Genomic DNA, 21,756 nt, shown 5'->3' on the forward strand with positions numbered 1-21,756 from the left:
GCCGACAAATCTGCAGCAACTGTGTGATGCCATCATGTCAATATGGACCAAAATCTCTGAGGAGCTTCCAGCACCTTGTTGTATCTATGCCACGAAGAATTGAGGCAGTTCTGAAGGCAAAAGGGGGTCCAACCCGTTACTAGCATGGTGTTCCTAATAAAGTGGCCGGTGAGTGTATATCTTTCCTTCTCAAAGTACAGAAAAGTATTTTACTAAATGGTCCTGAAATTTAAAATATATTTGAGTCTTACTTCCTTGTCTCATCCTAGAAAACGTATTGGCTTATTTCATAAAGTTGTAGACAAATAAAAGGAATTTGTTTGCTTGCAAGGTTATTGTAATCTGTGATGTAAGGTACAGTACTGCAGTAATCGAAAGTCACCAGCGGAGGGCAGCAGAGTCCACATTCAGAAATTATAATGTACAACTACGGAAAATATACATACACAAAACGCATTATAGATTCCAGTCTGCAGTGGAAATTGGGTTTTATTCTTGTACAATCAGAACAATATGGTGATTTCACAGCATTCAGCAGCAGATCAGTTATGTCTGACTTCATTCAATCAAATAAAGACACTTGTTATTTCACTGTATCTTTTGCAGTGTTGCCTGTGTTTATTTTGGACATTTACAGTCATATGTTACAGTGTTTCTTTATAACAGTCAGCGCCTCCTGTAAAACCTTCTCCATTGAGGGGCTGGCGTCAAGGATGACACAGCGGGGGTCCTCCATTCTCTTGTATACTTCCTCCACTCTAGAACAATAATTAGGGTCAGCAACATATTAGACAACTTTTTTATGGTCTTTGGGATAAGAAGTAGTCCAACAGTTTCATCAGCCCCATGTTGTTTAACAAGCTCCCTATATCATCAACTCCCGCTCCCTACATAATCAGGACCACGACCTATGTCATCAGCTCCCACTCCCTACATAATCAGGAGCACCACCTATGTCATCAGCTCCCACTCCCTACATAATCAGGACCACCACCTATGTCATCAGCTCCCACTCCCTACATAATCAGGACCACCACCTATGTCATCACCTCCCACTCCCTACATAATCAGGACTACCACCTATGTCATCATTTTTCATGCTGCCATGTGAGTTCACTGCAAAGGGGCCACTAAGGCTCTGTTGCCCAGGGGCCTTCTGATACCTGGAGCCTACCCTGAACAGCTCCTAATCCCTACATAACCAGGACCACCACCTATGTGGACTGCCCCACAGCCAATCCCCTATGTCTAGCCCTTATCTGTCATTAGGGCTGTCCCGTTTTGTCATTGAAACCACTCCCATCCATTAATGAGACAGTAACCTTTATTTACTTCTGGTAGATTTACCAACTTTTTCAAATAACAATAAATGGGGGGATTTATAGTGCAATTCTATGCCATGCAGGACACAGCCCCCCACCAGATATAACAGGGGGCGGAGCCTGTATATCCGACGGCGCATGAACAGGGAGGTTAACATCAGACGCTGGTGCACCATGTGCCAGTGTATGCTAAATCCCCCCAATTTCTCTATAATAGAAAGTAGTACAAAAGTTTAATAATCGGCCACCTCTGCACCTTCCGCTATAGTGTCCACACATTCCCTTAATGGCCCCCACGTTGTATAATGCTCCCCATGTGGACCCCATATTATATTATGCCCTGTTTCCTTTGACTCTTTGTAATGCCCCCCTAAGGTGGATCCCCACTTATAATGCCCTTTTATGGTGCACAAGATGTGCATTAAATGGGTTGTACCAACCTTGATTTTTGTAACCTATATATAGGGGTCCCATTCTCATTAATTGATGGAGTTGGGGGTTCTGCATATGTACTGCCAATCCGTTCAAGACTATGGGGGCGTCATAAATTGCTGAGCACAGCACTACAAGTATTTCTGGCATCCTATTTACTGTTTATTAGAGTCCTGGATAAAGCTCAGCGCTGTAAGGATGTAAGCCGGACCTGCTGCTTCATTCACTAAGTGAGCACGGGACTCTCTCCTGTGGATCAGGGATGACAATCAAATCCATCATGACAGTGGTAATCTTCTTATATGTGTTATCCATGACCTATAACCCTGTCCCCCCTCCCCCTCTGCTCCTGCACAGCACTTCCCCCTGCCTCTGCCTGATATAATCTCACTGCAGCAGAGGGAGGGGGAAGTGCTCCGGTACAGCCTGTGAATCAGCAGCACTAAGGGGCTCTGAAAACACCACCAGTAGCACTTCTGTCTCATTAACATAATTGTAACAATAATTGTTCTAAGTTCTAAATTATATTTAGAGGGAAGCCATGGATAACAAATATAAGAAGATTACCACAGTCACGGTGCCCGGAGCTATGAGTAATGTCCCTGGTTTTATCATGGTGGATTTTGGTGGTAGATTTGTGGGGCACCACAATCCTAATACCACAATCCCACATCCCAATTTTGGTCAATAACAAAGGTCAATAACAGGGTTTGGTCTTATTGTAATAAGAATGTAGAGAGCATGAAGGTGACATAGGGGTCTGCAGACCACCCTCAGATTTGCTGGTTATTTAGGGCCCTCACCTTTGTCTGAACATGTTGTTAGCTTCTAGCTCCTTCTCTTCTTTGGTCTCCTGAAGTCCTCGCGTGCGGATACGTCGGATTCTCTCCTCATCAGAAACAGTCAGAAGAATGACAAGGTCGGGCTTGAGAAGATCATCTGGCCAATGGTAGACATCATGGTGGGGGTCTGGTAGGTTGTGGATGCCCCCTCCTATCTCTGTGGCTATGGCATAGGCAGCTGTACTGTGCCAGAACCTACGAAAATCACATTTTGTTAATCAAGTCTTTGCCTCTGAAAATATGGGGGCAGGGTAACACACCTAAAAGATGGAATACATATGAGTTAAGGACAACAAATCTTCTTGTCAAGAGGTAATGACTTATGAGGTGAGTTGGGTGGATTGGCTGACAACAGATGTGGCTGGAAAGTGTATTCTGGTTACATCTACTTGTCCCAAAACCCCTAAACTTGGTAATTGTTGGGGTTCCCATCAGTCAGAGAGAAAAGGGGGTCATCTTGTACCTTCCCAAATGAATAAATGAAAGAGAGTGACAAGTCATGGACTAGCTCAGGGTGCCTCTGGCAGACTCTAATAGTGATTGCTGTATGATAGTCATGGAGTCATGGAGTGATAGTCTCAGATGGGTGACAATTGGTTCCAAGTTATAACTTCAGTGGTGCAGTTGCATTCAACCGCACTATAAAAGGTTAACGTGTGTATAATACAGCAGGCACCCGCTCCATATGGAGAGGCCTTAGTGCATGAGCCCTCTCCCTACAGCCACAACACCGTACATTTTTGGCATTGGTGTCAAAAGCTTAAAAGGTACCTCTAGACTTGTCACACACCTGTCCATGATAACTGGAGATGTTTTTGATGCTTTCGCTATTTCCGCAGCTCCGATGTAATTGCCCACGGCGTAATAAGCCCTCTTTATCAGCGATGACTCCGAATCGAAGATGGACCTCCATTGGTTTATGGACCCAGGGGGAGATCTAAGTAATTCCGCCTTCAGGTGACTCCTAAGAGACTCTGTCAGGGTAGTTTTTCCTACAAGGCAGAAATGACAAATGACAACTTGTACACATACCGGGACTTACAGTAATATCATTATGTGACAAAGGCCAAAATCTGGTACAGATGTCATTTGGATCCACAGCCTGAAAAGTTATTTCCTTAATCTTCACATCAAGATTTTCCTATAAGCAGATATTGAGGCTCCTTAAAATTTCTCCAAAAATGGCCGGATAATCTGTAGTCTTGGTGTCACTAGTGATGACTCTCTGGTGGGCCCCAGTGTTGGGCTGAAAGCCACATGTGCATCAACCCCAAACCCCCATCGGGGCTGAGAGGTCATTTCTGTCGCTGTGTGCAGTTCGAGGCCACTAGTAGGCCGGGAAGGGGGTGTAAGATTGGAAATAAGTGACATTTTACTATAGTTGTGCATTTACTTACCTGTGGCATCAAGTCCCTCAATAACTATGATAGGAAAGGGTCCTCTCTCCGAATGTCTATGCTGCTCCATTGAGGCCAGAACTTTCTTAGCTTCAGGGATCACAGTGGAGCTCTAAACCCAAAATAAAGAGTCAAAATGGTAATCTGAGGTGTGTATTATGTTATGCAGCATCTGAGGTGTGTATTATAAGTTTCTGCAGCAGCTTAGGTGTGTATTACTATGTTCTATAACAGCTGAGATGTGTATGATAAGGTTCAGCAGTACTTGAGGTGTGTGTTTTGATGTTCTATCTGCAGAGGTATATATTGCGAGGTTCTGCCACAGCTGAGGTATGTATTATGAGGTTCTGCAGCAGCTGAAGTGTGTATGATAAGGTTCTGCAGCAGCTGAGGTGTGTATGATAAGGTTCTGCAGCAGCTGAGGTATTCGATGAGGATCCGCAGTAGCTGAGGTTTGTATCATGAGGTCCTGCAACAGCTGAGGTGTGGATAACAAGGTTATGCAGCAGCTAAAGTGTGTATTATGAAGTTCTGCATCGGCTGAGGCATGTATGAGGAGGCATCTGTGGTGTCTATTATGATTTTCTGTTGCAGTTGGAATGTGTATTACTATGTGTTTTGCAGAAGCGGAGGGTGTATTATGAGGTTCTGCAGCAGCTAAGGTATGTATTATGATGCATGCAGCAGCTGAGGGTGAATGGTGAGGTTCTTCAGCAGCTGAGTTATGTATTATGATGCAGTGCAGCAGCTGAGGGTGTGTTATGAGGTTCTGCAGCAGCTGATTTGTGTACTATAATGCAGTGCAGCAGCAGAGGTCTGTATTGTGATGTTCAGCAGCAGCTGGAGTGCGTATTATGATGCTCTGCAGAAGATAAGTTGTGTTGTAAGAAAGGTTGTTGATTCCTATAAGATTGACACTGCTTCTGACGGAAAAGATATATGGTGCCCATGTAACACTTATGGGCCCACGTTTATTAGTGCACTGCTTAACAGTGCAGTCTGTACTATATGCGGTTTGCCTGTGTAGTCTGCAGGGGGCGCCAGATTCAGGATTTCTGGCGCCCCCTGCACTGCCCTGACAGAGTGCACCACTTTTATTCGGTGCACCTTTAAGATGGGGCGTGTGACACAATTCTGTCAGACTATGCATGATAAATGTGGCGCATGGTGTGACCGGAATGCTCATTTCAGTACCAAAATTCCCATGGTGCCTAGTCCAGCTGCACAACAAAATGGTCGCGTGACACAGATATGTGGCGCGGACACTTCTTAAATACATGTACAAGCAGTATACACTAGAAAGAACATGCAAAGTCTGACAAAACTGGAGCAAGGTCCATAGTATATGTGCCCCAATATCTCTGCAGAACCATCAGGTTCCATGTAATCCCATAGAGACAGGTGTAGAACACATCTCACCTCCTCCAGCACATCACATGCATCTTCCAATGAGTAGAAGACAGCAGAACCTTTAATACTGTCCACAAACGGAGATGACACGGGTTCCTCAACTCGCGTTACTTTGGACCTTGTAATCTCCTTTGCTCCTCCATCCAGGTCCCATAGACATTGCCAGATCTCCGGTTCCTCTTCTCTCTTATAGCCGCACAGCTGAATGTCCTTCCTGTACTCCATGAGAACATCACAGAGTCTCCTCTCTGCATCAGGGCAGCCTGGAGGGGGTAAGATGAAGAAGCCCTTCTCTAGAGATTCGTGTAGGTTCTCTGGATTATAGGAGACCAGTTTTAGGATCTGGCTGCCTGGAAGCTCTTCAGATAACTGTAGTCCTAATGACTTGTGTAGTCTTGTAGTTTTAACTCTTTGTCCTTTAGTTACACATACAGAAAAGGCAAGTCCTCCTGGAGGCAGCATTGGCCAGTCATTAGGGTCCATGGATGGAGCCTGAGGTCCATGGCTACACAGTGTAAAATAGAAAGGGTTGGGGGAATATTTGCTCGGTTCCACAGCAAACATCCGTGACTTCAAGTCTAGGGAAGACCCGGCCATCCTTTTGCTTTGTATAATTCCAGATCTTAGATGTAAGAAAAGTCCTAGAACAAGTCTGTGTCTTCTCCAGCCTGGCATCAGGAAGGTCTTATATAATCCAATTATTGGCCGGAGCCTTCAGGTCATTACTAGAGGGAAGGGAAAGCCGATGACTGGGGAGAATAGAAACTCACATGTTCAGGCAGCCGGGTTCTTCCCAGTTTAGTTTCTGTTTCCTGACAGATGACGTCGCGCCGATTACTTTCGTTTTCCAAGCTGAAAGCAGAAGAAGAAAAACATGTTTACACTTGAGAGGAGCCGCAGGAGAGGACAACGCTGGATGCCCTAGGCTGGGGATGTCAAACTCATTTTCAGCCAAATGTCAGTGTATTACTGTATAAATGTATCCGCTGCTTCAGTAATTACATTTATACAGCGTTACCATTACAATCAGCCATTGGGGGCAACCACAAAGCTGAACATATTAAAGCTATCGAAAAAGGCCAGACTTGTACAAATGATATTTACAATAAGATCATCATTTTATTGAAACACATAAACATACATATAAGGGGGAGGGGAGAACAGATGCCTGCAAAATAAGCAACCTGTGCTGGAGACAATACAATCCATCTGGGGTATGTGGGCATTACCAAAATCATATGAGAATGTCTCTTAGTTGTATTGACAATAGTTAAACATGTATATTTGGAAATGGAAGGTAACGTATGTGGTATCAAGAAGGGTACAAGAAGGGTCCGCCTTGGTATAAGTTAGTAGACACAAATACATCAATATAAAAACTTATTGCACAACCCTGTATTGCTGTAAGTACTATGAATAGTAAAGGTGCTGGTAGTTAATCAGGTTTGTATGTACAATAGTGATAATACACATTAAAGTCCGCTGCAAGGTGTATCAATGGTTTAAGAAAGCTATTGTTCAATAACAATAACTTGAGACATCGTGTCGGCTCATAATATGTGTCCTCTCCAGCAGTCAAAGTGCCCCCCACAGCAATCAGAGTGCCCTGCAAAGCAGTCAGAGTGCCCCCCACAGTAATCAGCGTGCCCTCTCCAGCAGTCAGAGTGCCCCCCACAGCAATCAGAGTGGCCTCTCCAGCAGTCAGAGTGCCTCCCACAGCAATCGGAGTGCCCTGCAAAGCAGTCAGAGTGCCCCCCACAGTAATCAGCGTGCCCTCTCCAGCAGATTTTCCCTGAATTGCCCTGGGATTTTTGCGCACGCGATGGTATTGTGGCGATTTCGGAAAAAACGCCGTATTTTTTTTTAAAAAGTGTCACTTGACACGCACTTACCTGCACCCAGGGTAGGACAGTGAACTTCAGTGAACTCCGACGGAATTCAGCGCAGCAGCGACACCTGGTGGACATCCGGCGCACTACCATAGTGAATCGCCGGAAGACCCGAATCCCCCACTGAGAATGCGCCGCTGGATCCCGACAGGACCGGGTAAATAAATCTGCCCAATTCTGTACAATTGGAAAAATAGGAGCTGCACGGAGACAGGGAGCCGTAAAATTGATGGGCAGAAAAGGACCTCCCGGGGGGTGTCGGGAGGTTAGTACAATTTTTTTTTCTTATAGGCTGGGCATTCCTCGTGAGGGGCTGTATACTGGGGGCTGCAGGCTGTATACTGAGGGGCTTGCGCTGGTTGGCTGTATACTGGGGGCAGGCTGGGACCATTTCCTACCCTTGGCTTATAGTTGAGTCAATAGATTTTTTCCACTTTTTTGTGTTAAAATTGTCTTGGCTTATACTTGTGTCGACTTATACTCGAGTATATGCGGTTATAGGTGAATGCTATGATGCAACGGAAGATGGTGTTGGAGATACGCGAGAGGCATGGTTTGACAGATTCAGGGTTTTTCAATAGTTAATAACAAGTGTGCCTACGTTATAGTATCACCAGCTGCTTGGGGAGGAAGGGGAGGTTTATAGTATGTATTTGTTATCTTTCTTTATTTGAATATGTTTGGTTAAATAGATTGCTGTATATATTCAAGATATGCAAAATGTATAACTTAAAGGGGTTATGCCACGAAACTATTTACTACAAAAAGCTGTCAAAGAGGTTAAAATATTTAAAAAATCTATTTGTAATGGTTACCTGGAATTAAAGATACCTTTCTATTTGTTATTATGATGCTTGTTCAGCCTCTACTCTGTTCCACACAGAAGCAGATGTGGGAGGGGCCTAGCCAGGCACATGCACAGCACTGACAGCGGCAGTTATTGCACAACTCAGTGCTACAGAGCGCTCAGCCTTCAGAGTCTCCTTCCACCTGCTGTGCTCAAATAGTCCCTGCATTTACTGATCCCCAGCACCGCAGGAATCTGCTATTGGTGCTGTGTGTCACCTACCAAAGCCCTGACACTGCTTCCTCTCCTTTTAATCATTATCAATATATACTTGAATAAGAAAATAAATTTGAAATAAATTTGAGAAAGGCTCAAACACGAGCCGAAACGTCGCTACTGCACATGGAATAAAAGGACCACTTTTTGTTTGACTTGGACGTCTGGAGTGCGGATGGATGGATGGCAGGTGATAGATAATAGGACTTAGATAGATAAATAGGTGACAGCTTCTCACATGTTATTGATCTTTAGCTACTTCCCTGCTAGTCAGGGACAGGGGCCCCTTTGCAGGACAGCAGTGTAACATGGAGGGACAGTGCATGGAGGAGAGTACAGGAGGAGGACTGCAGGAGAGCAGTGTAACATGGAGGGACAGTGAATGGTGGAGAGTACAGGAGGAGGACTGCAGGAGAGCAGTGTAACATGGAGGGACAGTGCATGGTGGAGAGTACAGGAGGAGGACTGCAGGAGAGCAGTGTAACATGGAGGGAGAGTGAATGGTGGAGAGTACAGGAGGAGGACTGCAGGAGAGCAGTGTAACATGGAGGGACAGTGCATGGTGGAGAGTACAGGAGGAGGACTGCAGGACATCAGGGTAACATGGAGGGACAGTGAATGGTGGAGAGTACAGGAGGAAGACTGCAGGACAGCATGGTAACATGGAGGGACAGTGAATGGTGGAGAGTACAGGAGGAGGACTGCAGGACAGCAGGGTAACATGGAGGGACAGTGAATGGTGGAGAGTGCAGGAGGAGGACTGCAGGAGAGCAGTGTAACATGGAGGGACAGTGAATGGTGGAGAGTACAGGAGGAGGACTGCAGGACAGCAGTGTAACATGGAGGGACAGTGAATGGTGGAGAGTATAGGAGGAGGACTGCAGGAGAGCAGTGTAACATGGAGGGACAGTGCATGGTGGAGAGTACAGGAGGAGGACTGCAGGAGAGCAGTGTAACATGGAGGGACAGTGCATGGTGGAGAGTATAGGAGGAGGACTGCAGGAGAGCAGTGTAACATGGAGGGACAGTGAATGGTGGAGAGTACAGGAGGAGGACTGCAGGACAGCAGTGTAACATGGAGGGACAGTGAATGGTGGAGAGTGCAGGAGGAGGACTGCAGGACAGCAGTGTAACATGGAGGGACAGTGAATGGTGGAGAGTACAGGAGGAGGACTACAGGACAGCAGTGTAACATGGAAGGACAGTGAATGGTGGAGAGTGCAGGAGGAGGACTGCAGGACAGCAGTGTAACATGGAGGGACAGTGCATGGTGGAGAGTACAGGAGGAGGACTGCAGGAGAGCAGTGTAACATGGAGGGACAGTGAATGGTGGAGAGTGCAGGAGGAGGACTGCAGGAGAGCAGTGTAACATGGAGGGACAGTGCATGGTGGAGAGTACAGGAGGAGGACTGCAGGACAGCAGTGTAACATGGAGGGACAGTGAATGGTGGAGAGTACAGGAGGAGGACTGCAGGAGAGCAGTGTAACATGGAGGGACAGTGCATGGTGGAGAGTACAGGAGGAGGACTGCAGGACAGCAGTGTAACATGGAGGGACAGTGAATGGTGGAGAGTACAGGAGGAGGACTGCAGGACAGCAGTGTAACATGGAGGGACAGTGCATGGTGGAGAGTACAGGAGGAGGACTGCAGGACATCAGGGTAACATGGAGGGACAGTGAATGGTGGAGAGTGCAGGAGGAGGACTGCAGGACAGCAGTGTAACATGGAGGGACAGTGAATGGTGGAGAGTACAGGAGGAGGACTGCAGGACAGCAGTGTAACATGGAGGGACAGTGAATGGTGGAGAGTGCAGGAGGAGGACTGCAGGACAGCAGGGTAACATGGAGGGACGGTGTATGGTGGAGAGTACAGGAGGAGGACTGCAGGACAGCAGTGTAACATGGAGGGACAGTGAATGGTGGAGAGTACAGGAGGAGGACTGCAGGAGAGCAGTGTAACATGGAGGGACAGTGCATGGTGGAGAGTACAGGAGGAGGACTGCAGGAGAGCAGTGTAACATGGAGGGACGGTGTATGGTGGAGAGTACAGGAGGAGGACTGCAGGACAGCAGGGTAACATGGAGGGACGGTGTATGGTGGAGAGTACAGGAGGAGGACTGCAGGACAGCAGTGTAACATGGAGGGACAGTGAATGGTGGAGAGTACAGGAGGAGGACTGCAGGAGAGCAGTGTAACATGGAGGGACAGTGAATGGTGGAGAGTACAGGAGGAGGACTGCAGGAGAGCAGTGTAACATGGAGGGACGGTGTATGGTGGAGAGTACAGGAGGAGGACTGCAGGAGAGCAGTGTAACATGGAGGGACGGTGTATGGTGGAGAGTACAGGAGGAGGACCGCATCAGGAGAGGTGAGAGCTCAGCCTGTTACTTGTGTTATCTCTGCAGCCTCCTGTGTGACCTGACTAATGGTGGAGGGAGGAAAGGGCTGATACATTGCTATGATCCATGTTAGGGGAGGACTCCTCTGAGCAGACATGTCTGGCTGCAGTTACCTTGTATCTGCTGCTGTAGGCTCCTGTGTGACCTGACTAATGGTGGAGGGAGGAGAGGGCTGATACATTGCTATGATCCATGTTAGGGGAGGACTCCTCTGAGCAGACATGTCTGGCTGCAGTTACCTTGTATCTGCTGCTGTAGGCTCCTGTGTGACCTGACTAATGGTGGAGGGAGGAGAGGGCTGCTACATTGCTATGATCCATGTTATGGGGGACTCCTCTGTGCAGCAGATAGTCATGTATGTCTGCAGTTACCTTGTATCTGCTGCTGTAGGCTCCTGTGTGACCTGACTAATGGTGGAGGGAGGAGAGGGCTGCTACATTGCTATGATCCATGTTAGGGGAGGACTCCTCTGTGCAGACATGTCTGGCTGCAGTTACCTTGTATCTGCTGCTGTAGGCTCCTGTGACGCTGGTAAGCAGTGGCCATCACAGCACAATCTTTGCCCCTCCTCCTCTCTCACCTCCTATTGGCTGCAGTGTGTCAGCTGATCTCTCAGTGTGGAGAGGAGCTGTGTGGAGTGATCTGTAGTGCAGAGCAGCTGGCTGACTCCTTGTGCGCAGACTCGGCCAGATCAGCTGTAGCTCAGGACAGGACACAGCTACCACTAGAGGGCGCCAGCAACCAGGACAATAGGAGTTCTCAGTAAGGCTGGAGATTTTGTAATAAGTGTAAATGGTGAAAGTACTTGTCACAATGCATTGGACCCATTACAGCCATGTGCTATGGTGACACAACCCCTTTAATTGTGAAATTTTTTTGTTCCTTGTCTAAAGAAAAAAGAAAAAGTCTTGTACTGAATCCGGAGTGTTGAGTTCTACTTTTAGACCTGCTTTTGGAGCAACCTCCATAATATTTTGGCTAATTTCCATACAGAGACCCCCTTTCTCCCAAACCACGCCCCTGTTTGAGAGATCACATCACCTTTGATGGACAAAACAGAAAACAGCCAAAAAATGGTCTAGAAGCTTTCATAAATGTGCCGGAAGGCATTTTAGACATTTTTTTGTCATTTTTGGGCGCAGAGGCAATCATGAATTCCCCCATAGTGTTCACAAAATTATTATTTTTATGCAATCATTTTGTTATAACTGAAAGTTTGAACTTTAACTGCATCTGAATTGTTTTGTTAAAATTTCATTGTGGTAATGAACAGAACCAAATTTAAAGACATATTGGGGCTTATTTATCATGGGGGATAAGTAACACGGGGACAGTAACGCCCCCTGCCGGCCCACTCCTGGCCAGCCACACCCCTTCGAACCCCACTGGTGTGAAGGGGGTGGATTGGGGCAAATAATCGCAAGTGCTAGCATGCACACTGACGTGGCGCAGAGGCCCTGATAAACATCCCCCATTATCTGGTTCTGCTTGTCTGCCAACCAGTATGCAGTTGTATCTGTGTCCTGAGACTATGGATATAATTTAAATGTAGTTATTACGGGATCCAATACTATATAACTTAATTTCAATGTTAAGCCCCTAGTGACATATTGGAGTGTCTTAGTTGCTTAAAGAAAATCTAGTATCAAAATCCATCATGATAAACAAGGGTCACTTACTCATAGATCCAGGCACCGTGCCTTTATCCATACTAATGAGGCAGAAGGGCTCTGGGGGTGTTACCAGAGCCCTTCCATGCTTCAGATTAATAAACTGTTACAATGTCTCCCCCTGCTCACTCAGCGTTTTCTCCTTCCCTCTGCCTGATGTAATCTCACTACAGCAGAGGAGGTTTCAGAACACGGTGGGAGAGGGAAGTGCTCCTCTACAGTGTAACAGCCTATGAATCTGCAGAATGATAGGGAGGCCATGGATAAGGAAGGAGGCCATGGATAACACATATAAGAAGATTACCACAGTCACGGTGCCTGGATCTATAAGTAATGTCCCTGGTTTATCATGATGGAGTTTGATGGTCTCCTTAAAGTTGGTTTACCATCTCCCAGATGACATAATCATGCAAGGTAAGGCATGTACCAGTACAACATATAGCTGTTTATACAAAAGTTTTTTGTTTGTTTGTTTTGAACTTTTTTTTTTTTAATGTGCAAAAGAAGTAAAACATGTATACAGCAAGACATATATATGTCTTTTACACAATCCCAGACTGATGGAATAGCTGAGTAATTGTACAATTTCATATCAACACAAAAACAAAGTATTCAAGAAGGAAAGAAACTTTAGAAGTCCAAAGGAAAGGAAAGTACAGGTGTAATTGTAATGTGAGCCACTAGAGGCGCTGCTGAGAAGGATTCCCATTTCTTATGAATGGAAACTGAAACTTGTGCTGATGTTCTTGCAGTAGGAAGATAAGAGGAGGAGGAGTATATAAGGAGTCTGGTGTGGAGATCTGCATCCACATAGCATCACAGCTTCTCATCATGATGTCCCTGTATCTGCTCCCAGTTATGGAGGTGCTCACAGCTGTCTGGAGGAACATGTCCTTCCTGCTGCAATGTATGAAGATGCTGTCATCCTGGTGCTGGATGGAGATTTCAGGGACCAGGAAGGTTTCTTCTCCTAAAATTATTGCACCCCAAGATCCTGGCCGGGTAAAACCCATCAGTGTGAACTATCACTTCACCAGGCAATGCAACTATAAATGCGGCTTCTGCTTCCACACCGCAAAGACGTCATTTGTGTTACCCATAGAAGAAGCCAAGAAAGGACTGGCTATGCTAAAAGATGCAGGTGAGTCAATGACGGCTGCAGAACCGACCCATACGAGGTCCATATGTCAAACTTTGTATTAGTGCAAGTTTTAACAAAGGGACAGATGTATCACAGTTCTGCACACAAGTATCATTGTTGTGCCTATATTCTGGCGCATTGTTGCTCCAGAATTATCAAAAGCTACAACCATCTGTGATGAGTTCCTGCCTATTATTAATCACTTTACACGCAGTTTAGGTGCAATATGGGTGCAATGTTAGATTCGGACGCTTACATGTGATCCTGCTACAAGCTCCTCTCTGCTTCTCTCCTGTACCCCAGCATGAGAATAACCCGCACAGCAGCACCCAGGTGTGTGACACCCAGCACCCAGTGATCTCCTCAGCAGTGGCTTCTCCTGGAGGGGATACCCCAGTGCTGATCTCCTGCTGCCCCCCTGTAATTCTGCACAGTACCCCCCTCAGACACCAGTGGGGTCATCCTGCTAGACGGGGACACTTGTACTATCAGCAAACTTCTGCAAACTTCTCTCCTGTCCTGCTCTGAGCTGAGGCTTTTGCAGATTGTTTGTAAATAGAAGGTCATGACCTGTAAACTAGTGATGAGAATTCCGGCTCTTCTTAGTGAGCTGGCTCATTAGGCTCCGCTCAAGAAGAGTCGGCTCCTCTGGCTCCTGAACCAATCCCTATTAAATCTATAATAGGGAGCCGCAGGCCAGTCAATCACCTCACATCACTCCACTCACTGTTATTGGGGACATCTTTGGCTAGTGTATTGTTATGGGGACATCTTTGACTGATGTATTGTTATGGGGACATCTGTGGCCGATGTATTGTTATGGGGAAATCTTTGGCTGGTGTATTGTTATGGGGACATCTTTGACTGATGTATTGTTATGGGGACATCTGTGGCCGATGTATTTTTATGGGGACATCTTTGGCTGGTGTATTGTTATGGGGACACCTTATCTCATGCACTGTCATGGGGACGTCTTTGGCTCATGTATTTTTATGGGGACGTCTTTGGCTACGTGAATACATGGCAGCGCTGAGTTGGCGGATCTATGGGATCATGAGAAATGGTCATTTCTATCATTTGTATTAGAGTCACCATTTATTCTTCTTCCTAGGAATGGAAAAAATAAACTTCTCCGGAGGGGAACCATTTCTGCAGGAGAGAGGAAACTTTGTCGGGGAACTGGTCAAGTTCTGTAAGAAAGAGCTGAAGTTGCCCAGTGTCAGCATAGTCAGCAATGGCAGCCTGATCACCGAGAAGTGGTTTAAGAGCTACGGTAAGTGAGAGTCACGAAGATATGTACTGTAGGTAGCCCTTAAACAGGAGAGACCCCGATGACCTTTCATATAGACTTTCGTAGACACAAGGGGTCTGCTCCTGGGTTACCATCATCCACTTGCCTTTGCTCCCCAGAGTTTAAATGTGAATTAGCTCAAAATAGTCAAGGGGGCGGTGACCTGAGGTATAGAATGCCATGCATGATTTTGGTTTTTATAACAAGTACCTGTCTCCTATTCTGCTATGTCTACTTTGGTAATTACTTCATTATCCATAAAATGATGGGTCTGTTGCATTTTTTCTTAGTGTTACAGACGTTCTCTGTTATTCCTCCTGGAAACATACGAACATTCACCGGGAACGACAGATTAGGAGTCAGATTATTCTGGATCATAGTCTATTGACAAGAGAAGTAATACTGAGTGTTTAATATACATTTCCAGGAGGAATAATAGAGTTCTTTAAAAAAAGGCAACACAAGTGATTCATCTGTCACCTCTTCTGACCCGTCTGTTTTAACAAAGACTTTCCAGTGACTAGAGATAGGACATAGTATCAGGATAATGCAAGAAAATACATAATAATAGTACAATATGTGCTTTCCAGGAGAATACTTGGATATACTCGCCGTGTCCTGTGACAGTTTTCATGAAGAAGTCAACAAACTCATTGGTCGTGGTCAAGGCAGGAAAAACCACGTGGAAAAACTAATGAAGATCCGTCAGTGGTGCTGTGACTACAACGTGGCCTTTAAGATAAATTCTGTTATCAATAGTTACAATGTGCACGAGGACATGAGAGACGAAATCACCATGATCAGTCCCATACGCTGGAAGGTAAGGAAACCAAGTATCTGAAACTGTAAAGATACATCACATTCTATATTTTATGATGAATGAGAAGTTACTTATAGGGAATGGGTATCAATCATGGAAAGATGTGGAAAGATACCTTTCTGTGTGCTGTTAGTAACAGCAGAACTGTGAAAAATGCATTTATATTTCAGAAATGTAGCTATTTAAAGTATACTTAGTGCATGTCCTCACACTGCTGTGCTCTTTGCTCTCTGTATTGATCTGCTTCACAGCCATTTCCCTTTGCTTTGTAACAAAAGGTTCCAGGCATGGAGCAGGCTCCATAAAATATCCCCCACCCTGTATACTGCTTCCCTGTTCCCCCCACTTATATAGTCCTACCTCTCTGTATCCCTACCCTCAAGTTGTGATGATCTCCTCTATACATTGTGGCCCCCCTCCTCCAAATAATGTGACCACCTCCTACTACATAGATTGTGGCCCCCTCCTCCCCAATACATGGTGGCCCCCCTTCTCCAAACATTGTAACCACCTCCTCCTCAATACATTGTGCCCTCCTCTTCCAAACATTGTACCCACCTCCTCCTCAATACATTGTGCCCTCCCCTCTTCCAAACATTGTAACCACCTCCTCCTCAATACATTGTGCCCCTCCCCCCCCCTCTTCCAAACATTGTACCCACCTCCTCCTCAATACATTGTGGGAATCTTGGGAGGTATGCAGATGTTGCTTCAATCAGAATCCTTCTACAGCTCTTAAATGAGAAGAAGAGAGGCGTGATCAATGTTGCATTCAATCAGAAACATTCAACAGCTCTTACTCAGAGCAGTAATAAGGAGTAACTCATATAGCATTCAATCGATAACATATCATCACTCTTACTAGGAGTAGAAGGGGGGAAATGGTTGATGTTGCATTCAATCAGAAACCTTCTACAGCTCTTACTCAGAGAAGAAAGGTGGAGCTTTGAAGCACCTGAAGGAAGGCTTCTAAGACAACGGCTTTATGATAAAACAGCTCTGCATATCATTATCTTATGCTTCATTTGGCTTAAATGACAGATAAATTGTACTGCTGACTAGATGGCAAAATATGTAAGATGATATTTTACAATCGAAGTTGAGAACATTAGTAGTCACATGATGCCGTCCAATTATGAATATGAATCATCATGATGTCACTTTTATTATTTCTTAGGTGTTCCAGTGTCTCATCATTGATGGTGAGAATTCCGGAGAAGAAGCGCTGAGACAAGCCGAAAAGTTTGTCATCAGTGATGATGATTTTAAGGGTTTTCTGGATCGTCATAAGGACATCAAGTGTCTGGTTCCAGAATCCAACCAGCAGGTATTTATTATTATCTGATACCTTATATATGTGTTTTCTATCAGATTCCATATTATACAACAATGAAAGTGCTAGAATTTAAAAAAGTATTCTGGACCCTCTTTGGTGGGCTTCACCTTGGACACAAGACCTCTAGAGCAGTGGTCCCCAACTTTTTTTGTATTAGGAACTGGCTAGAATTTTTTCCAGGGACTGGTGGTGGGGGTGGTGACAAAAATTTTTGCCCCCTTTCCTGCCATAATTATAATATCCATAGCTATGTGCGGCTATAAAACCAGCAGGTGTGATGACATTTATTTATTGTATGACCCTGGGGTTTAAAGGAAATCCACCATGAAAATCCATCCTGATAAACCAGGGGCACTTCATAGATCCAGGTGCTGTGACTGTGGTAATCTTCTTATATTTAGTATCCATGCCCTCATTTCTTCTAAAATCAACTTTTAGAAATTAATATAATGAACCCGAAAGGCTCTGGGCGGGCATTATTTGAGCCCCTCTTTTCTGCAGCTTCACAGGCTCTTACCCCTCCCACTGGGAAATAATAAGAGGGCAGCGGGGTGGGGGGAGCTCAGTGTAACAGTCTGTGAAGCCAGAGCACTGTAACACCCCACTGAACCCTATTGGCTCATTAGCATAATTTTAAAAGTTGCTTGTAAAAGCCTTAGACAGCCTTAGAAGCTGCATAATGGAGGAGCTCTGGTAACACCCCCTGAGCCCTTCACTAGCATAATTTTGATTTTAGAAGGAAAGAGGCCATAGATATCAAATATAAGAAGATACCACAGTCCCGTTGCCTGGATCTATGAGTAAGTGTTCCTGGCTTATCATGATGGATTTTAATGGTAATTTTCCTTCAAGCTTCAGTACTAGTGTTTTTTTCCATCCCCCACAATGGTAGCGTCATTGACTGCCAAATGATAAACTGCATGTCCTCCAGGTAGCAGTGCAGGTATCTTACATGTTACATATATGAAGTTTTATTCAATTTACATATTTTCTCTCCTAGATGCGGGATTCATATCTCATTTTGGATGAATATGTAAGTTAATAACATTTTAATATAAACTGTATTATGTCATAAAGGTTCTCTCCGTATAACAGCATATTTAGAATCATTTGAGAGGGAATTAGACTTCATAAGAAGTTTGTCTGGTTAGTAAGATAACCGATGGATGTCGCACTGATGCCTATATACTAGCTTTACTTAGCAATTGAGGGATTTAAGCCCCTCCTCTAAGACTTCCGTATCCAGGATGCCAACTTTTGGCCAGGGATTGCACAAACTCTGACCGATTTCTTGTTGGGGCAAACCTCATTTGCCAGGATTGTTGAAAAATTCACTACAATGAATAAATTCTGTACAATTCAGCAAAAAAAAAAATTGGTACAATCTTAGCAAAAATAATTGGTATAATTTCAGCAAAAAATCAGTACAGTCTCAGTAAGTTTGGTTCTGATGTCAGCTATTCTAATGGGAAACCCAGTGATACATTGTAATCTGTACAAGAACTTAGCGTAATGCTTCAATTCCCCTGTCGTGCCACAACAGGAAGTGAGATGAAGTAAGAAAAGTACAATAAAAACCTGATGAATGAAAAAATATGGGGTAGACATAGGATTAGTGGGTGGAGAGACCCCACTTGTATTGCAGGTGGTACAGCTGCTATATATACTTACTATGAAGCCCTCAAGGTTTCTCATAGCCTTTATGTACTTTGATTCCAGATGCGTTTCCTTGACTGCAGAAACGGGCGCAAAGATCCATCGAGGTCAATCTTGGATGTTGGGGTTGAAAATGCCATAATGTTTAGTGGTTTCGACGAAAGGATGTTCTTCAAAAGGGGAGGAAAATATGTGTGGAGCAAGGCAGATCTGAAGCTGGACTGGTGACCAGCGCTCTATGTCTTCTGGACTTGTTCAAGTATGGCAGCTGTACATCTTTAAGTGACTACATGAGAAGAAATTTATATTGTTGTCCTTTAGAGTCTAAACCTTCTAGTATCTAGAACTGTATCCCTCAACATTCCTACACTGAGTGTTTCTGAATGTTCCTACATCAAAGCAAACTAAAGCCTAAGTCCATACATGGGCTACAGCGTGAAGATAGTATGAGTTCCCCTCAGAGACATGGCATGTACCCTTTGAAAGTCAATGATCTGGATAACCTGTCCTCCAGGAAAGGACATATTGCTCCAAAGCTGCCACATTTACTAATCACTGCCTACGATCAAGATTCATGTAGCTCGAGGATAGAAAGCTCCTCCAAATTACTGAGATGTTTGTTGCAAAAGAAGGACAACTATATAGAATCAACTTAATCTCAAGGTCCCAAAAATGTCCATTGTTTAGTTTGGTTGAGGATTACCTGGCATGTCCACCAGCGATACACATATGTAGACATCTCATGAGAATAATCCATCTCATGGAATATACGGCACGTACACAGAAGATCCAAACAGAGAACCCAACGTCTAATGGCTTGTAGAAGTTTCCATAAATTTTACTTACAAAGATGTATTAGATGCCTACACATTTCACTTTTGACCCTTGATCATAGCAAGAGAACTATGACTGAGGGTCCCATGGCTAATGTGTAAGTAGCTACTGCCTGGTGGTTTTATGGGCCTTCAGGAACCTCACACCTTGGTCATATCACTAATTCAGAGCAAGTGACTTACTCTTATCCTTCCAAGTTTTCTGTTTGCTCTTTGTTTGTTTTATAGGTAACATTAACATATAGTTTTACAACTTTATTAAAGGGGTTGTCCACCAGTAAAGAACATGAACAACTCTATTACCTGTTTTCACTTCATTTTTGTTATGAGCATCATTGAACGAAACAGTCAATGAGCAGATGAGCTGACGGAATGTATTACGGGTGTTTTAGGAAATGACACTATTATTGTGGATAATAAGTTGAATACTACAGGAAAATACTAAAAAAAAGTCTATAGGAATGTGTAATTTATTATGAGAATGTTTTTGTCGTTTTGCATTACATTTGTTTTTAAGGATTGTTGTATCTGCCATGCACTTTACTAAGTCATTTTTGTAAATGTATTATATTGCGATTTGCCCGAATGTGGAATAAAGTTTTCATATTTGTATTTTACTTTAAATGTTGTTGTTATTATAATTTTCTTGGGAGAGTTTCTTGGTGGTCATCCAACTATGTACACAAAATATGAATGGGGTTTTTAACATCTTCCCATCCTGTGCTATAAAACATAGTACTAGCACATGTCCATGTAGTACAAGACAACACGTTCCCATTACCCCTTTTACAACACAGACACTCATGTGGGTTCACAATCTAATCAACCTACCAGTATGTTTTGGAGGAAACCGGAGGACCCGGAGGAAACCCACGCAAACACGGAGAGAACCTACAAAATCATTGCACATGTTGACCTTGATGGGACTTGAACCCAGGACTCCAGCGCTGCAAGGCTGTAGTGCTAACCTCTGAGTAACCATGCTGCCCGTAGCATTAATTTATCTTCAGCTGTAGTCTGACTCAAAGGCACCGAATAATACCCTTTAGGATGTTCAAGTATCGCTAACAAATCATTCCCCACAACTACTTGTCACTAAGCCTCCAGTTGAGTTTCCAGAGCACCTACTAATTCCCTTCCCCACCCCAAAAACACCATCTCCATTCATCAACTATGAGGACCCCCACCACAGCCACTTGGGCTTAACACCATAAGCCCTAATGTCTTCCAACAGCCACAAAGCAACTTAAATGCCTTCCTGCATGGACAGTACCCATAAATCCATCCTCACTTCTTCAAGGTTGGCCCGTCTCCAAATCGCACCCTCATTCCTCAAAAAGAGTGAAAGCCCAAAACAACTCCCTCACACTATAGACAACCAAACTGTGATCATGCCAGGAAACATGGCCCAAAGTCTCAACAGATTTATATCCCTCACTAATTTACCCACAAAGCCCCCCCCCCCCCTACTAGAAGAACTGATACGCCCCTGTCTAACCAAGTACGGTTATCACATTCCCTCATCACTCTATTACAGCCAACTCCCTGAAACCCATCAATCTCACATTCTCGTTGGATCCCTAGTTGATGTCTGTCTGGTTGTACTACTGCATGGAGAGCCCCCCTGAACACAAACGTGAACCTGAAGCCCCCATGTCCCCCAACTACCATATCTATACTCAATGCATCAGCAGGGGTGTTGCACATACTGTGAAGGGAAACATGAAGTTTCAGTCTTCTGAGGGGTAAGCAAGGTCAATTAATTATCCTTTTATAGACACTCCCAGAAAGCACAGGTTCTGGAAGGCACAGGAAGTGATTCAGAGTCGTCCGGACAACCTACGGATATGGCACAACAATAAATCACAACCCAGATTTTTTTCCTTTCCATCTAACCCTGAATGGCTATAAGATCCCTTTCACTAGCCTCAGAGAAACAGAACCTTATCAACCGAATTAAGCTGCCACCAGTTCTTGTTTAATATAAGCCTGGTCCGCGGGCTATATAGTGTGAGGAACCTACCCGGTAGCATGTATATAAACCAAGACATGGACGTGGGGATTTGTGGATCGAGATAAAAGAGCAACACAAGTAAAATTTTATATCCAATTGCCTTAAGGGCACACTAGACAAACAGTATATATATATATATATATATATATATTTTTTTTTTTTTTTTTTTTTAACAGAGTAACTGTATATCAGTTCCTACAGGGAACTGGTAGGCCACACTTAAAGATCCTTCCTGTGCTAGT

General features: G+C 44.5%; 2 protein-coding genes across 3 annotated transcripts in view; one reads left to right on the forward strand and one right to left on the reverse strand.

The window, feature by feature from the left end:
* Positions 1-596: 596 nt before the first annotated feature.
* Positions 597-21,756, reverse strand: part of CMPK2 (cytidine/uridine monophosphate kinase 2) — a 48,120-nt gene continuing 26,960 nt past the window's right edge. The window contains exons 1-6 of one of the 2 annotated variants that reach the window (XM_072143528.1): positions 11,251-11,334; positions 5,413-6,255; positions 3,994-4,105; positions 3,387-3,588; positions 2,558-2,791; positions 597-758 (exon numbers count right to left, since the gene is read on the reverse strand). In XM_072143528.1, the coding sequence (XP_071999629.1) occupies positions 638-758; positions 2,558-2,791; positions 3,387-3,588; positions 3,994-4,105; positions 5,413-6,078 (1,335 nt within the window). In that variant the 5' untranslated portion in view covers positions 6,079-6,255; positions 11,251-11,334 and the 3' untranslated portion in view covers positions 597-637. Of the gene's footprint in view, positions 759-2,557; positions 2,792-3,386; positions 3,589-3,993; positions 4,106-5,412; positions 6,256-11,250; positions 11,335-21,756 lie in introns of those variants that run through there. The other variant, XM_072143529.1, reaches the window with a different exon arrangement.
* Positions 13,180-20,117, forward strand: RSAD2 (radical S-adenosyl methionine domain containing 2). The gene is made up of 6 exons (XM_072143527.1): positions 13,180-13,564; positions 14,676-14,837; positions 15,446-15,675; positions 16,853-17,002; positions 18,012-18,044; positions 18,731-20,117. Exons 1-6 carry the CDS (start codon positions 13,255-13,257, stop codon positions 18,893-18,895), a joined length of 1,050 nt encoding a protein of 349 aa, XP_071999628.1. The 5' UTR covers positions 13,180-13,254; the 3' UTR covers positions 18,896-20,117.

This window comes from Engystomops pustulosus, chromosome 3, assembly GCF_040894005.1.
Source record: "Engystomops pustulosus chromosome 3, aEngPut4.maternal, whole genome shotgun sequence".
NCBI lineage: Eukaryota > Metazoa > Chordata > Amphibia > Anura > Leptodactylidae > Engystomops > Engystomops pustulosus.